At 51.7% G+C, this 21559-nt stretch overlaps 1 protein-coding gene across 3 annotated transcripts; it reads right to left on the minus strand.

Annotated features, from left to right (window-relative positions):
- Positions 1–1361: 1361 nt before the first annotated feature.
- Positions 1362–20577, minus strand: DCAKD (dephospho-CoA kinase domain containing). 3 transcript variants are annotated; one of them, XM_054709650.1, is made up of 7 exons: positions 20520–20557; positions 14163–14350; positions 11853–12086; positions 11033–11236; positions 7502–7589; positions 2893–4467; positions 1362–2296 (listed from the first exon to the last, which is right to left on the minus strand). In XM_054709650.1, exons 3-6 carry the CDS (start codon positions 11962–11964, stop codon positions 4176–4178), a joined length of 696 nt encoding a protein of 231 aa, XP_054565625.1. In that variant the 5' UTR covers positions 11965–12086; positions 14163–14350; positions 20520–20557; the 3' UTR covers positions 1362–2296; positions 2893–4175. The 3 variants fall into 3 exon arrangements, with proteins under 3 accessions (XP_054565625.1, XP_028012879.2, XP_054565626.1); XM_028157078.2 differs by lacking the exon at positions 14163–14350 and having other exon boundaries at positions 20520–20577; XM_054709651.1 differs by lacking the exons at positions 14163–14350; positions 20520–20557 and adding an exon at positions 14771–14831.
- Positions 20578–21559: the final 982 nt, after the last annotated feature.

A 21559-nucleotide genomic window follows, 5' to 3' on the forward strand; every position in this document is an offset into this window, starting at 1 on the left:
GCCTGAGTGCCACCCCCATTCCCAAACACAAACACAGGGCTCTGGGGGAGATTGGTCTCACAATCCCCCCTCTGTCCCCCTTCTACTCCAAGCAGTTGCCTTACCCCCCTCCCCCAACACTGCTCATCAGCCCTCAGCCCCCAGTTCTCTCTCATCACAGGGGAGCTGAATCCATAAGCCTCCCCATACACCACCACTTTCCCTCCCGGCTCCTGCCAGGGGCTGCCACATTCCCTGCCTCAAGCCCCTTCCCAGCCTGTGAGCTGGGTGCCTACTCCCTCACGTTCTCTCCCTCCACCCGCCTGCCTTCTCCCTGGGTGCTGAGCTGTGGAGCAGAATGATTTCCTGTAATTGGCCAGCAATCCGGCTGCCCGACTTGTTCTATCGACATGCTGGTTAGCTGGAAATTGTATTGGAATCTGAGCGACAGGGAGGGGAGGGGAGGGGAGGGGAGTGAAGAGAGGAGACTCTTTGGGCCCCAGCTCAGTGCAGCCTCAGCTCTGTGGGTGGGATAGAGGCGCCACCAGCCACATCTTCCCTTTATGGGAAGGAGCAGGAATGCAACCCACAGGGCTTCCCCACCTCCTTCATTTTGCTCCTTCTCTCTGGCCGTCTCTGGGGGTCTCCCCTGCCCACCCCTATGTGCCCCTACGGCCTCAGGTCATCACTGCCACCCCATTCCCTCTCCTGCTCCTACCACCAGTTCCTCCTGGCCTAAAGGTCTTAGCAAGAACCAGGGGTGCCCAGCAGACGTGGCTATCCCTCTCATCCAATTTCTAGCCATGGAGGCTCATCATGGAGTGCCAGAACCTCCCCCTGCCTCTCCCCAAGCAGAGAGAGGCTAAACATCAGAAGAACTGACAACAACTCCTAGATAAAGCGCCAAGGTATAGTTAATGGGGGCAATGCAGGTAGTGAGAGGAGCACTGTTTGGGGAGCCCAGAAATTTGGCCTTTATGCCTGTTGGTTTTTGTACTGCATGGCTCAACCTCTGAGCCTCTGGGAAATTCTAGCCTGGCCTCCTTCACAGAATCAGGAGATTTCAAGGAGATAACCACAGGAACGTGCTTTGTAAACTGTAAAGCTTTGCGAATTACCCGAGGGCCAGCCCGCTGGTGGGATGGGGCCTGTCTGTCCCCTTCATTCCCCAAGAGGCAGGTGTGTGTGCTGCCCTCGCTGGTGTCTTCATTGCTCCGCGTCAGGGTGGTAAGGCCCCACCTTACCACCCTGAGTGCAGTGTCCAAGCCCAGCTGAAGGGTGGGAGCCCAGGGGCTCTTGCCCTCGGAAGGGTGGGTAGGGCAGGATGCGGACACAACACAGCTTCTTTTTATTTTTAATACATATTTTTATTGATTTCAGAGAGGAAGGGACAGGGAGAGTTAGAAACATCAATGGTGAGAAAGAATCATTGATGGGCTGCCTCCTGCAGGCCCCACACTGGGGATCGAACCTGCAATCTGGCCGGGTACTGAACCTTGATCTTCTGGTTCATAGGTCGACGGTCAACCACTGAACCACCCCAGCCGGGCCCAACACAGCTTCTTAATTAGCGCCCAGGACCAGGGGGCCGTGCCTCTGCGCGCCCCCCCTTGTCTCCTCCCTACAGCCCCTGCAGCAGCTTGGTGCTTGGTGGAGGGGGCCCTGCAGGGAGGGAAGGCAAGAATGCCACTGGGAGAAAGTTAGTAACTTCTTCGCCAGTGCCCACTGCAGAGGTCGGACCCCAACCCGGGCGGGTGCTGCCACCTGCCGGCCGGAGGGGATGCTGCCCGCTGGGGTGTAGGGCTGGGGCTCCAGGTGGCCTGGCTCTGGCTGTTTCCAGGCTGTTCCCAATCTGTCCCAGGGCCTTCGGAGCACCATATATGGCCTAACCGTGTTGTCACGCCCCTCGGGAAAGTAGGCCTTTTTCTAAGGCTACCTTGGGCGTGAGGAAGTGGTGAGGAGGGAGGCGTGAGGACAGGAAGTGGGGTTGTGGCGTGACCAGGGCACTGGGGAGGACCTTCCAGGTTGGCCATCCTCTGACATTCTTGCATTAAACTCGACAGACAGGGTCACAGAAGAAAGTAATCCTTCGGAATTTGACAGTCTGCAAAGGGTTTTCATGGTCATTCATTAGGTCCTTTGACCTAAGCATCATGCCTACCTGATAGAAGACACAAGGCCAGGAGGCCAGATAAAGAGGAGACAAGACCAGGTCACAATCCCAGAACTGCTCCTCCTGGAGGAGGCTCAGGGGGACAGTGGGCAGAATCCTGAAGCTTGGCTGCAACCCGAATCAGATCCCTCCACTTCTCTGGGCCTGGAATCGGAATAATCAATGTTATGTCACCTCTGGAGTATTGCACATCTAGCAAAGTCCAACACATTACAGCCATTCATGGAGAGTCATCTTCTCAATGGCTGGGGTAATAGGACACTTGGTTACCTCAATGTGGGGTCCATACCTTTCCTCCCTTTACCCCTCCTGCCAGGTCCCACTAAACCCAGGAAGCAGCTGCTTTCTGCCTTTCTCACCCTGCCCCAGCCCCACCCCAAAGCTCAGCACCTCCTGGCCCAGGCTTTGCCCCTGGGGGTTTGCGGTGAGTTAATAAGCTGGTCTCCAAGGTATGAGCAGCTCTGGGAAATGGGGCACTAAATATGGCCACCGGAGCATTCACATTTGTCACATTCATTTCTGGCCTTAATAGGCTGCTGGCCGCAGGATCACATCAGCAGGTCTGCTAGCGCTGGCCAGGGAAAGCTGATGTCTACACTGGTCTAATTGGCTTGGGGAAGGAAGATGGAGTAAGGGGGTGTGATGCTGCCCCAGCACCTCTACCTACCTCTCCCAGGGGCACACAGGGACCTAGCTGGAATCCTCCTGGGGCCCCAGGAGAAGGCAGGGGGCTACTGTACCTTCTGGGGCCCAGGCTTCCGTGTGGGAGGAGGCCAAGTGGTATCAGCCAAGTCTGGGCACCTTAATTGGTCCATGGTGCTAGGGGAACAATGGCAGTGCCGGGTATTTCAGATCAACACACTTTATTGAGCACCAACAGCAAGGCAGGTTCTGTACCAGGAACAGAGATGAATAAGACGATCCCTGCCCTCAAAGGGCTTACAATCTAGTAGAGAGACCAACCAGCTTTGGGCTGATTACTATATTATGGATTCAGATAAAACATGATGGTGGTATCAGAGAGCACCTAACCCAGCCTGGGGCTTCAGACAGCCTGAGCTGGGAGCCAGTTATAGGGGGAAAACCACACACACAATTCCAGGTGGGGGGATAGCACAGCGAAGGCACAGAGGTCAGAAACAGCCTGGCGCGCGTGGACTCCCAAGAGTTCAGGGCTAGGAGTACAGGGAATGGAAGGTACAGAGTGGGGAGAGGTGGTGAGCAGGGTAAGGGGCGTGCTGGACAAGTGCCCAAGTGGGAGAGTGGGTCATCCCAGAAGAGGCTTTGCCTCTGCCAACTACCGCATCACCCACAGGGAATCCTCACAGCATCCTGTCCAAGGCACCAACCTAAGGGAGAGTCCTGTTTGAAGATGGTAGTCCTTGGTCTTAAATGATTTGCCATGGTCCATGAAGGAGGTTTTGGCCACAATGGAGCATGTGTTCAGTTCCTTGGGCCATGTCCAAGCCCAGGGAACCTCCCAGCTTTAAACACTGCTGGGCCACAGGGATAGTGTTCCTCACCCCCACCCACAAGAAATTGATCATAGTCTCCCACGGTTGCTTTCATGTCCCATGACATAGGAGACAAGACCAGGTCACAATCTCAGATCTGCTCCTCCTGGAGGAGGCTCAGGGGTACAGTGGGCAGAATCCTGAAGCTCGGCTGCAACCCAAATCAGATCCCTCCACTTCTCTGGAAAATGGGGCACTAAATATGGCCACCAGAGCATTCACATTTGTGGACACTGTAAGTGGTTCTAGAGGGAGGAGCCCTAGGGAAGGTAGGAAGGAATATCTACAGACAGGGATGTTTCTTTGCCTCAGACAGAATGTACCCCAAAGAAGGGGCAGGGCTCCAGCATCTATCTATCTATCTATCTATCTATCTATCTATCTATCTATCTATCTATCTATCTATCTATCTATCTAGAGAGCGAGCGCTGAAGAGGCTGAGGAAACAGGATGCATTCGTTACCTAGCTTCCGAGGAGATCCAGGGGCTTCCTGCCTTGGAGTGCCCAGCTAGGGGGAAGGCAGGAGGTAGCGGGTGAGCAAGTAGAGGAGGCTAACAATGCCGGCCAGACCTGTGAGGACCCCGAGCCTCAGGGGCAGGTACTCTAGGGAGCGCTCCAGCTCGGCGTGCAGAAGGATGACCTGGCGTTTGGTGATGCTCCACTCGCCCGAGTTGTCTAGAACGTGGCGGGCCATGCGGGCTTTGTCCTTCAGGGGCAGCTGAGCATTGATCCGAGCCTCTGCGTCCTCGAGGTTCAGGTTGTTCCGTCGCATCAGGCGTGCCAGCTGCGTGTCCCGATCACTACGGACAGGGCAAAAGGGCTGATCAGGCTTTGTAGGCCCCAGCCTCCCTCCCCACCAGCAAGTTAAAGGGGTGGGCAGCCCCTTCTCTCAAATCAATTTAGGGTCCCACAGCCAGGGAAGGGGGCCTGGCAGCTCACAGGCTCCCCGCACCTCACCCTACTCTGTGTGGACTCTGGTAGCATGGTGGGCTTAATATAAACAAGGGAGAAAGGCTGCAAAAGCTGCTTTCTGCCATCTGGGGCCAATCTGCTTTACCACCAGACCTGAGATTTCCTAGTTAAAGATGGGAGGATTTGATCTCCTACATCGGTGACCTTTACTGGAAGGCCTGTGCCTGCAAGCGCAATGCTTTCTGCACTTCCCCTGGGGGCCGGGCCTGCTGAAGAAAAATATAGCTTCCTGGGCCACCCTCTCCCTGCCGCCCACTCCCACCCCCACTCCCACTCCCACATATTTAGAGCAAAAGGACCCTGCCGGAAATGGTGGCTGCTGTGCTTGATGCCACCTGTGAAGAGGGACGGGCCAGCCCCAAGATGCTTCTAATGGAGCAAAGACTTGCAAATTGGATGCCCCCAGTCCTTGGGACAGGACAGAGCTCTGCCCATTAAGCTGAACAGCCCCCAGTCTCCCCACTCCAAAGGAAATTCAAAGGATGCTTCTTTGGCCCACTATGGTATTACCTGGGTCCTTCCTCAGGAAACTCCCTGTCCTGCCTGTGACTACACAGGAACTGCCCGCTGTGCTCTGGAATAGGGTAATCTCTAACACCCCCCTAGCTCCGTTCTAGCTCTGTGACCACCTAAGCCCCTCGACGGGAACATAGGAAAAGGGCCGCAGCAGCTGCTTTCTGCCATTGGGGCCTCTCTGCTTTGCCACTAGGCCTGAGATTTCCCAGTTATAAGATGGGATGATAGATCACTATAATTGGGTCCTCTCTTAGGGTCTGGCCTACACCAGAAGGCCTCCTGGGATGTGAAGACAGACCTAAGGACAGATATGACCTGAACACTAGCCAGTTCCGTTCCGATTCCACTCAAAATGCAGAACAAAATGCTGCAGAAAGTCATTTCTGGCTGGATGATCAGGGAGACCTTTCAGAAGAGATGGCATTAGTAATGGCCTTGAAAAGTAAGTAGGACTCTGATTTCCTTTCTTATGGGGACAGCGTGCTGTCAAGGTCATGGGGCCAATCCCTGCCTGGCTGAGAACGAGAACTATATCCAACCTTAGAACTATATCGAACAAGAATATTTCCGGTCTAGGGCTGGGAAAATTGGGGTGAGAAATGGAGATGGCTTAGGGACCCCTGAGTGCACATCCTTTGGAAGGTGTGGCCTAGACCAGAGGGCCTCTTAGAATGTGACCCAGAAATAACCCCATGTGGACAGTTTAAGGATTAATGCTATCTGTAGTAACGAGATTTTTACCAAACACTTATTCCACAATCATGCTTTGGTGAATGCCCCATACTATTTCAAACGCATCAGGATTAGTGTGACAGGTAAAGGAATCCACGAGGGAAACCTCATTTGTAAATTTACATTGTAAAGTGTAGATCCCTTTTATGAAAAGCAAATAATTACACTCATTTATTCATATCTCTGGCCTCTCTTTTGAGCCAGACACCCACATGTGCCAAAATTGGGGCATGAACAGCACCCAGGACTTTGGCAAAGGTTCCTTGGCTGGTAAGTGGGGCTGGGGGATCTCCAGGAGAACGGGAAGAATCTACAAAGTCCCATTTATCTGCCAGGAGCCATAGCTATCTCTGCCATTAGCCAACAGACCCACCTCGAAGGAAAGTGCAGAAAGAGGAAGGCGGCAAGGGTAGGTGACTGCAGATGCAATCTGTTTGCTCACCTGCACTCAAGATCCTTTTTATTTGGATCCCTTGGTACAAAGTTCCAATTGTATTAAGACTCCAAGGCAAGAGAATTCCAAGTCTTCGTGGAGTTTGCTTGGCCTCAGTTGACAGTCTTTCACAAACAGGACAAAGAACCCAGAGGGGTTGCAGGTTTACAGGGGGAGACATGGGCCCACGCGGGAGCTATGAGGAAGCCAGTGTCTCTACCCCAGGCTCAGCAGACTCAGACGAGGTTTTAAATGACAGTCTATGGTGGGGAGCTGGGGGGCAGTGGGGAGGGCGGGCAGGGTGATGCTCAGGACACTGAGCACTCTGGGCCCCATCTCTAGTGTTCCAGAAACCTCCCAAGCATTAGCCTCCTGAGAGCCACTCAGTGCCCACGTGCCCGCAGAGCCAAGTGCCCACTCTGTGTCTGCTTTACTTGTGGGCGGCATCCAGGAAGTTTCTGGGAGACAGAGACACTCATCTGTTCTCTCACCCCCTGGGACTATGACTCATTTTTTTCTGACAGTTTGATCCTCCTCTGTTTGTCAAACCTGGATTCGGGTTTGCTTCATATCCTGGGGGATTCTGAGAACAAAGCTCCTTCCTTAGCTGGGCTCTGACAGTTCGCTCTCTGCAACTTTCCATCCAAAGGTGTTGCCAGTGGGAGACCTTGGACAAATTCTGTTACCTCACCCCATGTACCACCCGCCCTCCCCACTCCCCACCCACACACACACACGTTTTCTCTTCTATAGCTCAGAAGTATCAACGTGAATACTTCACGTTGAAAAGTAAATTGGGTGAAGTAGTAAGTGTGGGAGCTGTTTGGAAAGTTGAGAAGTGCTGGAGGAGGGAGAAGGGATCCAGTGAATAACAACATGGTAGCCCAAGGCAAGGCTTGCAATCTGGGCTGAAGTGCCTCCAGCAGCCAGCAGGGGGAGTCCTCCCCAAGCACTAGAGAAGCCTGGGGCCCATCCCTTCCTACACCTACCCGGGGGCATATCTGGGTCAGACACAGAGGTTGGTTTCTTTGGGCTCTGGGCACTGCTGCCCCTACCTCCTGTGCTTCTGGGCCGCCCTGTGGGGAAAGGGCACAGTGATGTGGGCCATTTCTCAGGTGCATGCCTTACTCAGGGACCCTGCTTTCTAGCCTCAGTTAGGCCAGGCAATGCCACACACTCACCAGTATACCACCACTGTGTGCTTCATGTACTTGAGCAGTTTCTTGGTCTCAAACAACAGAGGGATATCCAGAATCACGTAGCGGTATCCTGGAGAAAAGGTGGGAAAGCCACAAGGTCAAGTCTGCAAGCACACACTGAGGACTTACTATGTGTTAGGTGTGGGAACTGAGTTCGCCACTGGCTCCTACCATTGAAAGCTCCCCAAAGAGGGGGAGGCCTTCCAAGGACAGGCATAACCTGACAGCTAGCCAGTTCCATTCAGAACAGAATGCTGCACAAAGTTGTTTTTTGACTGGATGAGCAGGCAAGACCTTGTAGAAGGAATGGCGTTTGTACTGGCTTTGCAAGGCATGTAGGACTTCTGATACCTGAAAATGAATGGGTGAAAGTGAGGGTTCCAGGAATGGGAACAGCAAATAACAAGGAAAGCAAGGTCCTATTGCTCTGGCTGAGGTGGAGGCCTGGAGCAATGTGAGGCAAAACTGACGAGGTGGTCAGGCAGGCACAAAGCATTGAGTTCACCTTGAACTTGAATCCAAAGAGTCATTTCTGAGGAGGGAAATGACACAGCCAAAATTGTAGGAGAGTGGGGAGAGTTTCCAGGAGTAACTGGGCCCTTTCTGCCCTGCTTCACCCACCTTTGTTTAAAAAAAAAAAAAAAGTTTTTTCCCATCAGCCAGGTCCAAGCCTGGCTCCCTGCTGAAGAGTCCCATATGGCTATCTCTACCAATTCTCCATGAGAGACTCACATGGGGGTGGCAGCAGCAGCCCCGACCGGAAAGAGGCTGCTTCTTAGGGTCCGAGGCAGACCTCCAGCCTGGGAGTGCAGGGATGGGTCTGGAGGTGCTACGGTGGTGATGGCTGAGACTAAACTAACTCCAGTGGGACAAAAGCACTGGCTGGCCCTCCTACTACAAGCCAGGGCCGGTCAATGGTGGCACCCTCACCCACTGGGAGCGGGCACATCCCTGGGCTGCCCACCCAGTAATACTGTGGGCTCCACACTCTTAGTTCTCTTTATGCCAGTGACCCCGGTGTAGGTGCAATAAAGCTGGCGGGGGTCCAGGAGCCGTAAGAGGAAGGAACAGGCACTGCTCTGCCCAGAGACCCCTGCCTGGCTTGGATGGTGCCCCACTGCAAACACTTCCACCTACAGAACCAGACACACATCACGCACCAATTCCACGGGTGCCAAGGGTGACGCAGGGAACAGTGACCACACAAGCTGCTGGGTTTCCTGCTCCCTAGGATCTGTTGCTCAGGAAACCTTCTACTCAAGGAGCGGCTAAAAGAATGGGCTCTGATAACACGCCGGGGTTTGAAGCGCCCCACTTTCTTACCATGTCACTTCGGGCCCCTTAATAAACCTCATCTGTGTAAATGAATGAAAAGACTACCTACTTCACAAGAAGATGGGAAGGATTAAATGAAGGAAGTCATGTAGACCACACCGCACCCCCTCACCCAGACCCTCATTAATAATAACCATAAATGATGGTTATTATTACTACTCTTCTCTGAAGAGGGGAGGCCTGCAGTACTGGCTCCCCCGCTGCCCCCCCCCTCTCCAAAACAAAACTTAGAACAAGAGCCAGGGCCAGATCCTCTCTGGGCCTCTTATCTCTCTTTCCTGCTCTGCTCCCATCCCTTCCTCTCCCCTCACTGCCCTTTCTCCTCTGCCCCTCTCGGGAGCTCGTGGCCAGTTCTTTGGTTCACCGGCAAAAGGGCTTTTCAGCTGTCACATCCCTCCTGCTTGATAAGCTCTGCAAACTATCCTGACTCTATTAAGACATCCGCCTGCCTACACAGAGACCTCCCCAACAGCTGGTGATCTTATCTGACGTTTGATTATACCAGCTCTGACAGTTGTATTTGTTACAGTCATCAGGGAGAAGCTGGGACTGTGGAAGCCACAGCTGTCGTCCCCGTTTTTCACCTTATCGAGCTGAAAAGAGCTTTCTGGCTTTTATTTAAGTGGTGGTGGCTGGCGAGAGGGGAGGCTGGGTGGATGACACTGCGGGAGGACTTTGGAGCAGGTGACATTATCCGACGCTTAATTTCATAAGGGGAAAGCCACTGTTCTCCCAAAGCCCTGCAGATGGACTTGCAACTGGCCTGGGAGTGAACGCGAAAGGGCACAAATGAAAGGCAGAAGGCTTCGCGCCTGGGTGGGGGCAAGAGGGGATCCTGGCACAGACACAAGAGGCAGAACAAAAAAAGAATCTAGAGACTCTCCTTGAGGAAGGAGGAAGGGAGGGAGGAAGGAAGGGAGGAAAGGAGGCAGGCCTGCAGCAAGGTACTGAGATGCAGAGCAAAAGCCGGTCCAACGGGGAGGATGCACCATGGATGTCTGTGAAGTCATCCCTTTCCTTCTGGAGAAAGCTTCTGGCCAGACAGGGGTGGGGTTCCCCACTCTGTACATGAGAACTTGATGCCTGAGAAAGTAAGGGATTTGGCCACGATCACAGAGCAAAAGCTAGAAGGAAACCTAGAAGCCTCGCTCATACCCTCTAGGAAGGAAAGTCTCGGCATCATGACTGACAGTGGGGAGACACGCAGCCAGGCCTTCAACGCTGAGACGCAGACTGGAGGCCACATATGCCAAAGGCTGCAGGGGCCCTGGGCTAGCCTCTCGCCTGATCCCAAGCCACTGCTCTCTGCTCACCCACTTCTCCTGGTGACCGACTCCATCGTGGACACTAAGTATTAGGTTACCCTGCCCAACACCGTCCTGAAGAACAGGACCTGAACTGTGGCCTCTGGTTGGGGAAAGGTTAGCAACAGCTGCGGAAGGTTCCTGCCAACTGACCACAGACCCCTGCTTTTCAAACACTCTCCTCTTCTTTCGGTCCAGCAAGGCCCCTGGCTGCTGCTGCACATGCCAGGCTAACTCCACTGAGCCCTAGCCTCAAAGGCTCATCCTCCACTCAGAACCCCTCCACCACCCGCCCTGGCCATCCTGGGCCCTCTCCAGTTTCCTGTCTGCTAACTCCCTTTCCCAGGAGGCTTGACCAGCACCAAATCCGACTCTGACTGTGGTTTCTATTTGTGGGGTGATGGACAGTCACTGACGTGGGCTCTTAGTCACCCTAATAGCTCTGCAAGGTTGGCATTATTAGTCTCACGATGCAGATGAGGAAACAGGCAGAGGGGCTGGCTCATGGACAAAGCCAAACAGGTAGAAACTGTGAGGGCCAGGCCTCAAACTCAGGTCTTATGACCCCATTACTCATCAGCTGTTATTACTCCCATCCCTGCTAGAAAAATCAACTTACTTCCTGGGGATCATGGCTCAAAAGGGTCTCTTCTCATTAAACTGTCAACCTCCTTAAGAGTTGAGGGGCACGTGCTTCTTTCCTCTGGGACTGGTACGGGGCTCTGCATGGGGGGGTGCCAATAGTGTGAACTCTACAGCCCGGACATCCAGCCTCCCCCACCCCCGCCAACCTTTCTGCAGAGGAGAAGGGCCCTGGCCCTGGCCCTGGCAGGAGAGGGCTTTGCCCACACCTGTCCCAGGCCCTGGGTCTCACCCCGAAGGAAGTACTTGAAGGTCTCCTTCATCATTTCCTTGCGGATCTCGGGGTGAGTGATGGTGTTGAGCAGATGCCGCCGGTCGGGCTGGTTAAATATCAGGTCCCCCAGGACCTTGCGATTGATGTCTCCGTTCTCCAACAAGACCTCAGTGCCAAAAGCCTCCACGATGCGCCGGTGGGCGGGGTATCCTGGCTGGACAACTGTGGCAAGAGAGGAAGGCTGGGTCACTCTTCGGAGCCTCTAGGCCAGCCAGAGGACCCTCAGTAACTAGAGGCAAAATGATGGGGGGAACCAGGGTTGCTCCTTTCAATAGAAGCGAAAATGAAATGAGGGGAAGGAAGAGAGCAAAGTGCACAGAGTCCCTCAAATTGGTCATGGGGGTGCAGTGAAGGCGGGGAGACCTCTAACGAGATGGAGGAATAAAGAGAAAAGCGAGCCGAAACCGGTTTGGCTCAGTGGATAGAGCGTCGGCCTGCGGACTGAGGGGTGCCAGGTTCGATTCCGGTCAAGGGCATGTGCCTTGGTTGCGGGCACATCCCCAGTAGGGGGTGTGCAAGAGGCAGCTGATCGATGTTTCTCTCTCATCGATGTTTCTCTCTATTCATCTCCCTTACTCTCTGCAAAAAAATCAATAAAATATATTAAATAAAAAAAAATAAAGAGAAAAGCGAGAGGACAAGCATGAGGCAGGGAGCAGGACGTCAGACGGGGTCAAAAGGGAAGTCTTCCCCAACTCTGAGGCCTTGGAAGGGCTTATGAAAAGGAAGCACAAGGGAGCTGCCATGTTTAATCCCACAACTTGACCCCTCCACTCACCATGTCGGGCGATGACATCGACATCAATCACTGCACAGCCCAGCTGCTGGAACACCTGGAGCACGGAGCTCTTGCCGGAGGCAATGCCCCCTGTCAGGCCCACCAGGAACATCTTCCCAGGAAGAAGGCGGTCAGGGAGGCTAGGGTCCCAGAAGGAGGACAATCACTGGAGTAGCAGTAGGGCAAGCTCAGCCAATCAGGATGAGCCACCACAGGAATGCCAGGAGGACCTGCCTGTGGGACAAGAGCAGGCCTGATCAGTGCCGGGAGAGGAAGGCAAAGGCAGGGGAGGGAGACACAGCCTGGCCGGGCAGTCAAGCCCAGAGCTTGGGAGGCTCTGGGCCCATCCTGAAGCAGAAAACCCTTTCAGGAAAGGCCCCAGTATTATTTAAAAAAACACTCATAAAGAAGGCAAACTAACACAGTCTAAATTTAGCCAAGTGCTGAGGAGGCAGAACAAGGTCGGGTGCTGTTAAGCAAAGTGTGCTTTCCGAGGTGGCAGTAACTGACGTAGGCACACTGCCAGTAGGAAGGGGACACCTGTGACCCCAAGGCACTTTCCCGTGCCCACAGAGCAACTCTCCCTCCCCAGCCTCCACTTCGTTTTAAATTGATTTGAGGGAGAGAGAGGGAGAGAGGGAGGAAGGGAAGGGGGGAGAGAGGTGGGGAGGGAGGGAGGGAGGAAGAGGGAGAGGGAGAGAGAGAGAGAGAGAGAGAGAGAGAGAGAGAGAGAGAGAGAGAGAGAGATCTATGTGAAGGAGAAACACTGATCGGCTGCTACCTGCACGTACCCTGATGGGGGATTGAGCCCGCAACCTGGGCATGTGCCCTGACCGGGAATGGAACCAGCAACCTCTTGGTACACAGGAAGTCACTCAATCAACTGAGCCATACCAGCCAGGGCCCCAGCCTGCACTTTCTAGTCTGCCTCACCCTCACACCAGCAGTAGGACTATCTGGGTGGCTATTCTAGACCGAGATGAGTAATCCCTCCTCCTCAGCCAAGTGGACCAGATGAAAACCTCAACGGCAAGCAGTGGCTCAGTGGCCACCAAGTCTGAGGTTTAGAGAGGTATGGGTCGTGCCAAAAAGGAGTGCGAGGAAGGGGTGACAGGCTTGGGTGGGGATAACTTTGAGCGTGGTGTGACTTGCAGCTCTCAGACTGAGCAGCAGCATACAGCACAAAGGTTAGGGGCATGGACCTCTTCAAATCCAGTTCCTCGCTTACATGTTGTGCAACCCCAGGCCAGTCACTTGCCTCTCTGAATCCCAGTTTTCTCAACCATAAAATGGGGGTGATAGAACCTGTCTCTCGCCCTGACCGGTTTGGCTCAGTGGATAGAGCGTTGGCCTACGGACTCAAGGGTCCCAGGTTCGATTCCGGTCAAGGGCATGTACCTTGGTTGTGGGCACATCCCCAGTAGGGGGTGTGCAAAGAGGCAGCTGATCGATGTTTCTCTCCCACCGATGTTTCTAGCTCTCTATCCCTCTCCCTTCCTCTCTGTAAAAAATCAATAAAATATATAAAAAAAAAAAAAAAGAACCTGTCTCAGAGGCTGTTGTAATGACTGCATGAGAAAATGTTTATGAAACTCTTGGTACACTGCCTGATACCGTAAAGGAAGTGAGGATGGTGATGTGGGGTGGAAAGTGGGGGTTAGTCAGATTGCAAGGGAAAAAAAGTTTTCATAAAATTACGTCCCCATTCCTGCAACCTCAAGACCATCTCACAATAGATTAGACATCGTCCTGATACCCCTAAGTTGCAGGTTCCATCTCCAGTCAGGGCACATACAAGAATCAACTAATGAATACATGAATAAGGTGAACACAAGTTGATGTTTCTCTCTCTCTCCCTCTCTCTCTTTCTCTCTCAAAAAAAAAAAAAAAAAAGTCATGTTGCATTATCTGAAGTACACAGGGTTACCATGTCTTGAACTTTGTTGCCAGACCGAAATAAATTAAGTTGAAGGTCAGGTCTTCCCACCCTTCCTTCAGCGTCAAACCACGTCTCCAGAACCTTGAAATCTGTCATGACTTTTTGTTGTTGTTGTTAAACAGCAGATTTACTGTCCTAATTACATTTTGCTTGAGCTTATACTGAAAGGAGTTTGCTTCCCTGAGGACACACCAAATGACAGGGGAGGCAGCTGCTCCGATGAGGGCTGAGTGGGTGGGTGGCTTGGGACCAACCTAAAAGTTTAAATCTACCCGAGCTCCTTCTCCCCCAGGGAAGCCAGGGCGGAGAGAGGGAAATATCCACCAGCTTCATCATCCAAATGGAGAGCTCTAAGCTATTAAACCACTTACACAGCATTTCTTCTCAATCTGAGACTGGAGTCATCTCCAGGGGGTCTCCCTCCAGCTCACAAAAAGGAGTGAAGGATAGGTTCCGTTGTCAAAAAAAAAAATTCATCTACTCCACTGAAGTTGGACAGCCTTTTTAATCCCAACTTTGTCCTGATGTCTCTAAATCAATGAGTCTGCTGAAGACCCACCTGGAACAATGGGAATGGGACTTGAGAATAGGTTGTGGCTGAGCGAAAAGGCAAAAGCTAGTTCTCCACAGGGTCCTGACATCTCAACAGGGGAAGCAAGCCACCGTCTCGGGTCAGTGGGGCTTTGCCAGAGTTGGTTGAAAGGGCCTGGAAGGCCATGTGGCTGACTACCTCCTGCCCGTCCACAGAGCCGGGACCCTGTCGAAATCGACTGAGTCTGAATCCTGGCAGTTCCACTGTGTAACAGAGCTTGGGATAGACTCTAACTCTTCACTTGCAGCAGCAGAGATGGAGGACCAGAGAGCGGAAGGGCCTGGCCCAGAGCCACAGCTGTTCGTGGAGGCTGGATAGAATTCAAGGCTCCTAACTCTGAGTCTAGACCCCTGCTTTTCTGTACTCAGGGAACGAAAATTAATTTACCTTTAGTCCAGGACATAATAAGGATGGTGAATCTGTCTGCAGGCAAATCAATTCAGAGCCAAAGAAAAATGATTTCTCGATCATATTGGTGTTTTTCCCTCGGCAGAATAAGGGTGGGGTCTTATGGAGAGCAAACAGGGCACAGATGTGCATTCCAGGCTCCGCTCAGCCCAGGCTCCTGGGGTAACCTAATGAATATCCGCCCTTCTCCGTGCCTTGGACCATCTGCGGAAACAGACCAACAGCTGCTTGGCCTCCATCAGGAAGGCCACGGGGATGGTGGAGCACAGGCCTGGCCCCTGGGCTTAAAGGGGCTGGACTAACAACAGCTGTTCCTGTCCAGCACACCCCTCCGCACTCATCCTTCACTAACCACTGACTGAGCTCCCCGGGCTTGGCATCATGATGCCAGGGACTCTCAGGCAACCAAAGGAAAACAGAGGCCTGGCCCCTCAGGAAAACTGGAGAGGCAGACAATAACGAAGGCAACCTGCTGACAGGCAAGCAAGAGTCGCCATGTGGTCCTCACGCTGGGCCTGGATCTGTGTGCATGTGTGTGTGGACCCACTCACAGGTTTGCTCACAAACCTGCCCAGGAGGGAGCTGCAACCAAGAGCCCACTGTCCCTCACGGCTTACCAAGAACATGAAGGCTTAGGTTCCAAGCTGCCGCTAAGTCCCACCCACACCTGTCCCCGCAGCTCCTCTCCAGGCACCACGGAGAAGTGACCGCCTCTGGTAACCTTCAGTGACCCTCTTCCTGCTCCGGCTCAAGTCCATGCTCCAGAATCTGCTCATTTCTCCTTATTCCACGGCCATCTACACGGAGGAACTCCTAAAGCTGGTTCTGATCTGAATCCCCTCGGAAACGTTAGAAAAGGTACAGAAACCCAGGCTCCACCCCAGCCCACTGAATCTAGGGTGGGACTTAGCATCCCAGCCAGCCAGGCACCAGAACCACTGCTGAAATGCAACGCTGTGGGCTGGAAGAGGGGAGGCCTGGGTCCCAGTCTCTGAACGCTGCCGCAAAACTACCTGTAGGACTGCAGGAGTCCTTCTCACCAGCCTGGCCCTAGGGCTGGAAGTTTGGGGTAAGCTGAGCCCCAAACATCTGCCCTTCTCTGAACCTTGGCTTCCACACCTGTAAATGACAGAACTGGACTTCCATCGCCAATACCAGCCTCGGCTCCTGGGGGAGGCTGTGAGTCACTCTGGTGCCTTCTTCCTCTGAAAGCGCTCTTCCCAGAGCAGCCAATAAACGCCCTCCCGAATAACCAAAGAACGGCATGACCCTGGGGCCTGGGAATCTTCCCCCTCAACATCCCAAGTTGTTCACAGAAGTACTTTTGTTTCACTATTTCCAGCACATTAGATAAAATAAGCTCCATGAGGCCACAAGCTATGTCATTTTGCACCCTTTGTCTCCAGCATCTAGCACAGTGTCTAATGTCTGTCTGTCACTTACCAGGTGAGTGATATTGGTCAAGTTACTTAACTTTTCTTCGATTCATCTGCAAAACCGAGCTAATGGCACCTACTCTCAGTTGCTGTGAAGAAGAAGTGAGTTAACACATGTAAAGTGCCTAGGATAGTACCTGGCACACATTAAGCACACAACCAATGTTCTTTATTAGTTATGAGAGAGTGTTTGATGAACTGTTTATAGAATGAATGACTGAATGACCAGGAGAGGGGAGGGAAAATACTTGGGGTCCCATTCTCCTGTCAGTGCCAAAGGGGAGGCTGAAACCAAACTCCCAGCCTCCTCCCTTTTCCATCACGATGTGCGGCTTGCTGCTAGTAAATCCCTCTGGGGAAAAATGGAAACAAACAAAACACCCAATGGGTTAAACAGAATAAGGAAGTGATAACTGAATGAATCCTCTTCCTTTCCTCCCTTGGGAGAACTGAGGGCTTACGTTGGAAGTGAGTTCTATGTTTTGCATCTCCCAATCAACAACCCAAACCTGCTTGTGCTGGGGCAGGACCTGGCTCCCTCATTAGCCGGCAGCTTCGTTTCTTCCGCCTTTTGCGGCCTCTCAGGATCTCATCCTGGGCACGACTGACCAGCCATGAATGGCTCTTCAAAGGGTCTGTATCCATTTTGCTCCAATGATCAATATAATCATCCATGAATATGAGTCACTGCCTGTCTAGGGACCCAATTATTTTCTCGTGGAAGCAGTGGTTGCAAAAATATATTGTTTTCCAGTTAACTAGTAAGTGCTATTTTTATCAATGGTTTTCCCATTGCTAATCTTGTGTGATTGGTGAGACGCTGCTGTTTAAACCTGAGTCCAAGTTCCCCTGCCTGCTAGGTCTATTTCGTTACCACCTTCTCCAGGCTGCCAATTATTTGAAGGGGCCCCAAGACAAGGGGTTGGCAGTCAGTATTCCTCTTCCTTCTCCCCTTGCCAACACCAAGGGAAGGGCAGAACAGGTCTCTCTTCTTGAGCACTCTCTGAGCACAAACCATCACTCCAGAGAGCTTTTATGGGTGAGCATGGAGGCTGTTTGGACTGGACTACTATGCTGGCATTTAGGCAGAAACAAGATCAAAGGGACTGTCACCTCTCAGGAACTTCAAAGCCACAGGGACCTTCGCTGACATCTCAATCCTGTCCCTTAAACCAGCCATGTGGCCTTGGGCAATAGGCCAGCATTGTGGAATTCTGCTAACTTGCGTATAAAAAAGGATTCATAATGACTACTCACAGGGGGTTTTGTCAGGATTCAATGAGGTAACATATGTCACGGTCACCTCATCCACACTCAGTGTGCGACATGTCACTGAAGTCTACTCTATTTCCCTAAAGGGCACCTTCATCCTTTCAAATGCTTAGGCCCCAAACCCGAGTGTCCTCCTGGCTCCTGGCTCCTGGCTCCCAATCTCTATCCAGCCCATCAGTGCCCCCTGCCTCCCACCTTCACAACCAGGCCAAACACCCCCTTCCCATCTACCACCATCGTCTTGCTCCCAGGTTACTGCAGTAGCCTTTGAGTGATTTCCATGTTACCACCTTTGTTCCCCAACAGTCTCTTCATAATACAGCAGCTAAGCTAGTGTGTCCCTTTAAAAATGCAAGTCTGATGACATGACCACTATGCTCAAAACCCTCCAATGGCTCTCATCTCACTTAGAGTGCAAGTCAAATCCTGATTCAGGTAGATGCTCAACACTGAGCCACACAGGCCGGATATGAACCAACTTTATTTCTTTTCTTAATATATTTTTATTGATTTCAGAGGGGAAGGGAGAGGGAGAGAGACAGAAACATCAATGATGAGAATCATTGATCAGTTGCCTCCTGCATGCCCCCTACTGGGAATCGAGCCCACAACCCAGGCATGTGCCCTAGACCAGAATCAAACCCGGGACCCTTCAGTCCGAAGGCCGACACTCTATCCACTGAACCAAACCAGCGAGGGCTGAACCAACTTTTTCAATGCTTACAGCCATGGAATAAAAAAGTTGTGCGCATTCTAGCAAATATACACGGATGAATGCATGAACTAAAACAAGTACTTCCACTCAGCTTGTGAAAAGAAGCATTTCAAAGAAAACTTTCTTTGTTTAACAATTATCAAAACTAGTAATGTATTTATATTTTTGATCCATTGTGTATTTCAAATTGTAAAAACTCAATCTCAAGGAAAATGTTTAATATTATGACAACACAATTTTCAAAAATGTTTTAATTTTTTAATATATATATTTTATTGATTTTTTACAGAGAGGAAGGGAGATGGATAGAGAGTTAGAAACATCGATGAGAGAGAAACATGGATCAGCTGCCTCCTGCAAGCCCCCCACTGGGGATGTGCCCGCAACCAAGGTACATGCCCTTGACCGGAATCGAACCTGGGACCCCTCAGTCCGCAGGCCAATGCTCTATCCACTGAGCCAAACCGGTTAGGGCAAAAATGTTTTAATTTTTGTTGCAGAGAAGTAGGATGACAAACCAAAGGTTTTCAAGCATAAAATATATTATACTAGAAAAAAAATTCTGTGGAGAAAATAAAATAGAACTATGAGTTCAAGAACGAAAAGGGCCAGGACCGGTTTGGCTCAGTGGATAGAGCGTTGGCCTGCGGACTGAAAGGTACCAGGTTCGATTCCGGTCAAGGGCATGTACCTTGGTTGCGGGCACATCCCCAGTGGGGGGCGTGCAGGAGGCAGCTGATCGATGTTTCTCTCTCATCGATGTTTCTAGCTCTCTATCCCTCTCCCTTCCTCTCTGTAAAAAATCAATAAAATATATATTTTAAAAAAAAAGAATGAAAAAGGAACGATGCAAAATTTCAAGTGTTAAATAAAAACTGGTTCGTGTATTTTTTTTCCCCAAAGGATGAGGGAAATCAAATCACTATGGTATTTAGATTCCACTGAAGATTTAAATTCCTGATGTTTTATTTTTTAATGCCCATGTTTATAATTAACTATAAATTATATCCTTTGCAACTACTGAAACTTTCAGAGAAAAATCTCAGCTACCTAAAAATGTGCAAGTGTATTATGAATAGACTGTAGCAAAACAAAGCTAAGCTCACTGTTTGCCTGCCTTCAGCTATCAGCCCTCATCTTTTCTCCTTCAGGCTCAGGCAAGGAAGACTCTGAACCCTTTACGTTTTATCCAGGGCAGATTCCGACTGCTCCAGATAGAAGCGGATTTGGTGGGAATTTAGGGCCCTGCTAGGAAAAAACCACCCAACCGGCCTGTCCACTTTCTATTCATCAGCATCAGCCAGCTAGCTCGCTCTCTCTCTCTCTCGCGCTCTCTCTCTCTCTCTCTCTCTCTCTCTCGTCTCTAGCATTTCACTGTTTTCCAGGCCTTTGTTTGCACCCCACCAAATCAATCTGATTTATTCAGGTAAAAATCACCAGCCCTTATTCAAAAGCTTCCATTTCCTCACCTTTAGGACTTAGTCCAAGTTAATTTGGGTGAAAAGTTTCCCCTAAGTAAGGGAGAGAGAAAAAACTTTGAAAACTTCATAAGCAAACTCAATGTTAAGGGTGCCAACGCCTCTATCTGGGGAGCTGGGAAAGGAAGATAAGGCAGGCGGCCCAGCCGGCCTCTAACTGTGCGCCAAGGGGGTTCTCACCAAAACGTGACAACGCCTCTATCCTCCTGGGGAGGAGCGCGGTTTGAAAAGCGAAGATGATCGCTCAGAAAAACAGTTACCCAGCACAAAACTTTCCATCCACCCTGACATAGGTAGTATCATTCTCATGTGTTCAGATGAGCAAATTGGAGAGTCGGAATCGTACCCAAAGTCACTAAACTGGGCACGGCAGAGGCTGGATTCAAAAATGAATGTTAGGTCTGACCACAAAGTTCTAAAGTGAAGTAAGTGGCTTTGGACTGAACCTGGGTTTGAATCCACATTTCCCATCCCTTTCTACTTGTAACCCTTTCTCCACGGCTGCAAGGCAGGAAAAAGAACACCTTGCTCAGCAGGGTTGCTCTTAAGGCAGTGAGCCGTAGACGTCAAAGAGTTTGACCCGGTGGCCGCTACACAGTATGTGCTCACTAAACTGCAACCAAGGCTTGAAATAAAAGGCGCGCACTCTACGCCACGCTGCACGCCCGGGGCCCCTCGGGCGGTGGTTCTGTGCGCCCAGAGCCCGGCCCAGCTCGGGGCACGGGCCGAGTGGCCCGGAAACTGGAGAAAGCGAGGCAAGCCCGCCCCATCCCCGGGGGCCCAGCCACCAGCCCCCCCGCCCCCCGCCCACGCGGCGTGCTACTTACCCAGGGCCTCTGATCCGGCCGGCGCCGCCGCCGCTCGCCCAATCTCGGAGGCGCTTACTGGGGGGTAGGCGGGGCTTCGTCAGCGCGCGCTCGCGAGCCGGAAGTCCAATTAGCGGAAGGGGCGGGACCGAGGGTGGGCGTGCTCGGGCGTAGTGGGCGGGGAGAGAGAGAGAGGCCCTTCCTCCCCTGGCCAGGGTGCGACCGGAGAGTAATTCCTCCTTGGGAGCCGGGTCCCACGCGGGAGAATGCGGGGGGAGACTCAAAAGCAGGCCTGGCCGTCCTTGGCTGTGCAGCCTCTGGCAAAGGTAACGATCGCCATGGTGAACTGAGCACCCTTTACCTGACGAGTCTTAAGAGCACGCTCACTGAATCTTCCGTCCTTGAGGTGGATGCTGTCACCATCCTCATTTTACACGAGAGGAAACTGATATTTAGAGATGGGTTCCCCCGCACTTACAAAGAGCCAGTTGGTGCAGAGTTCAGATGCTGTGCACAGAAGCCTAGCAAGTCATTTAGCCTCTCGTTCTGGCTCCTCTGCGAAAGTGCAAGCAATCGCTACTGTGTTGCTTGTTGAAAGGATTGGAAACCCCCCTTTATCCGCGGTTTTGTGTCCACGGTTTCAGTTACTCATGCTCTACCTCCGTCTGAAAATATTAAAGGGAAGATTCCAGAATTAATTCATAAGTTTTAAATTGCGGGCATTTGAGTAGTGTGATGAAACCTCGCGTGTCCTGCTCCATCCCACCCGGGTTGTGAATTATCCCTTTACAGCTTATCCACCCACTACACCCACCTGTAAGTGACTTAGTAGCCATCACAGTTATCAGATCAACTGTCCCAGTATCAGTCCTTGTGTTCAAGTAGCCCTTATTTTTTCTTTTCTTTTCTTTTTTTTTTTTTTTGCAGTGGAGATATATTGGCTATTTTATTATAAACAGCACCACCCAGGAGAACTGGAAGCTAATGCACAAAAACCTGAACTCCCCAATAGTGTATATAAGGTTATATAAGGTAAAATCACAAGACACTGTGGGTTAGAG

Source organism: Eptesicus fuscus, chromosome 20 (assembly GCF_027574615.1).
Source record: "Eptesicus fuscus isolate TK198812 chromosome 20, DD_ASM_mEF_20220401, whole genome shotgun sequence".
In the NCBI taxonomy this organism is placed as follows: domain Eukaryota; kingdom Metazoa; phylum Chordata; class Mammalia; order Chiroptera; family Vespertilionidae; genus Eptesicus; species Eptesicus fuscus.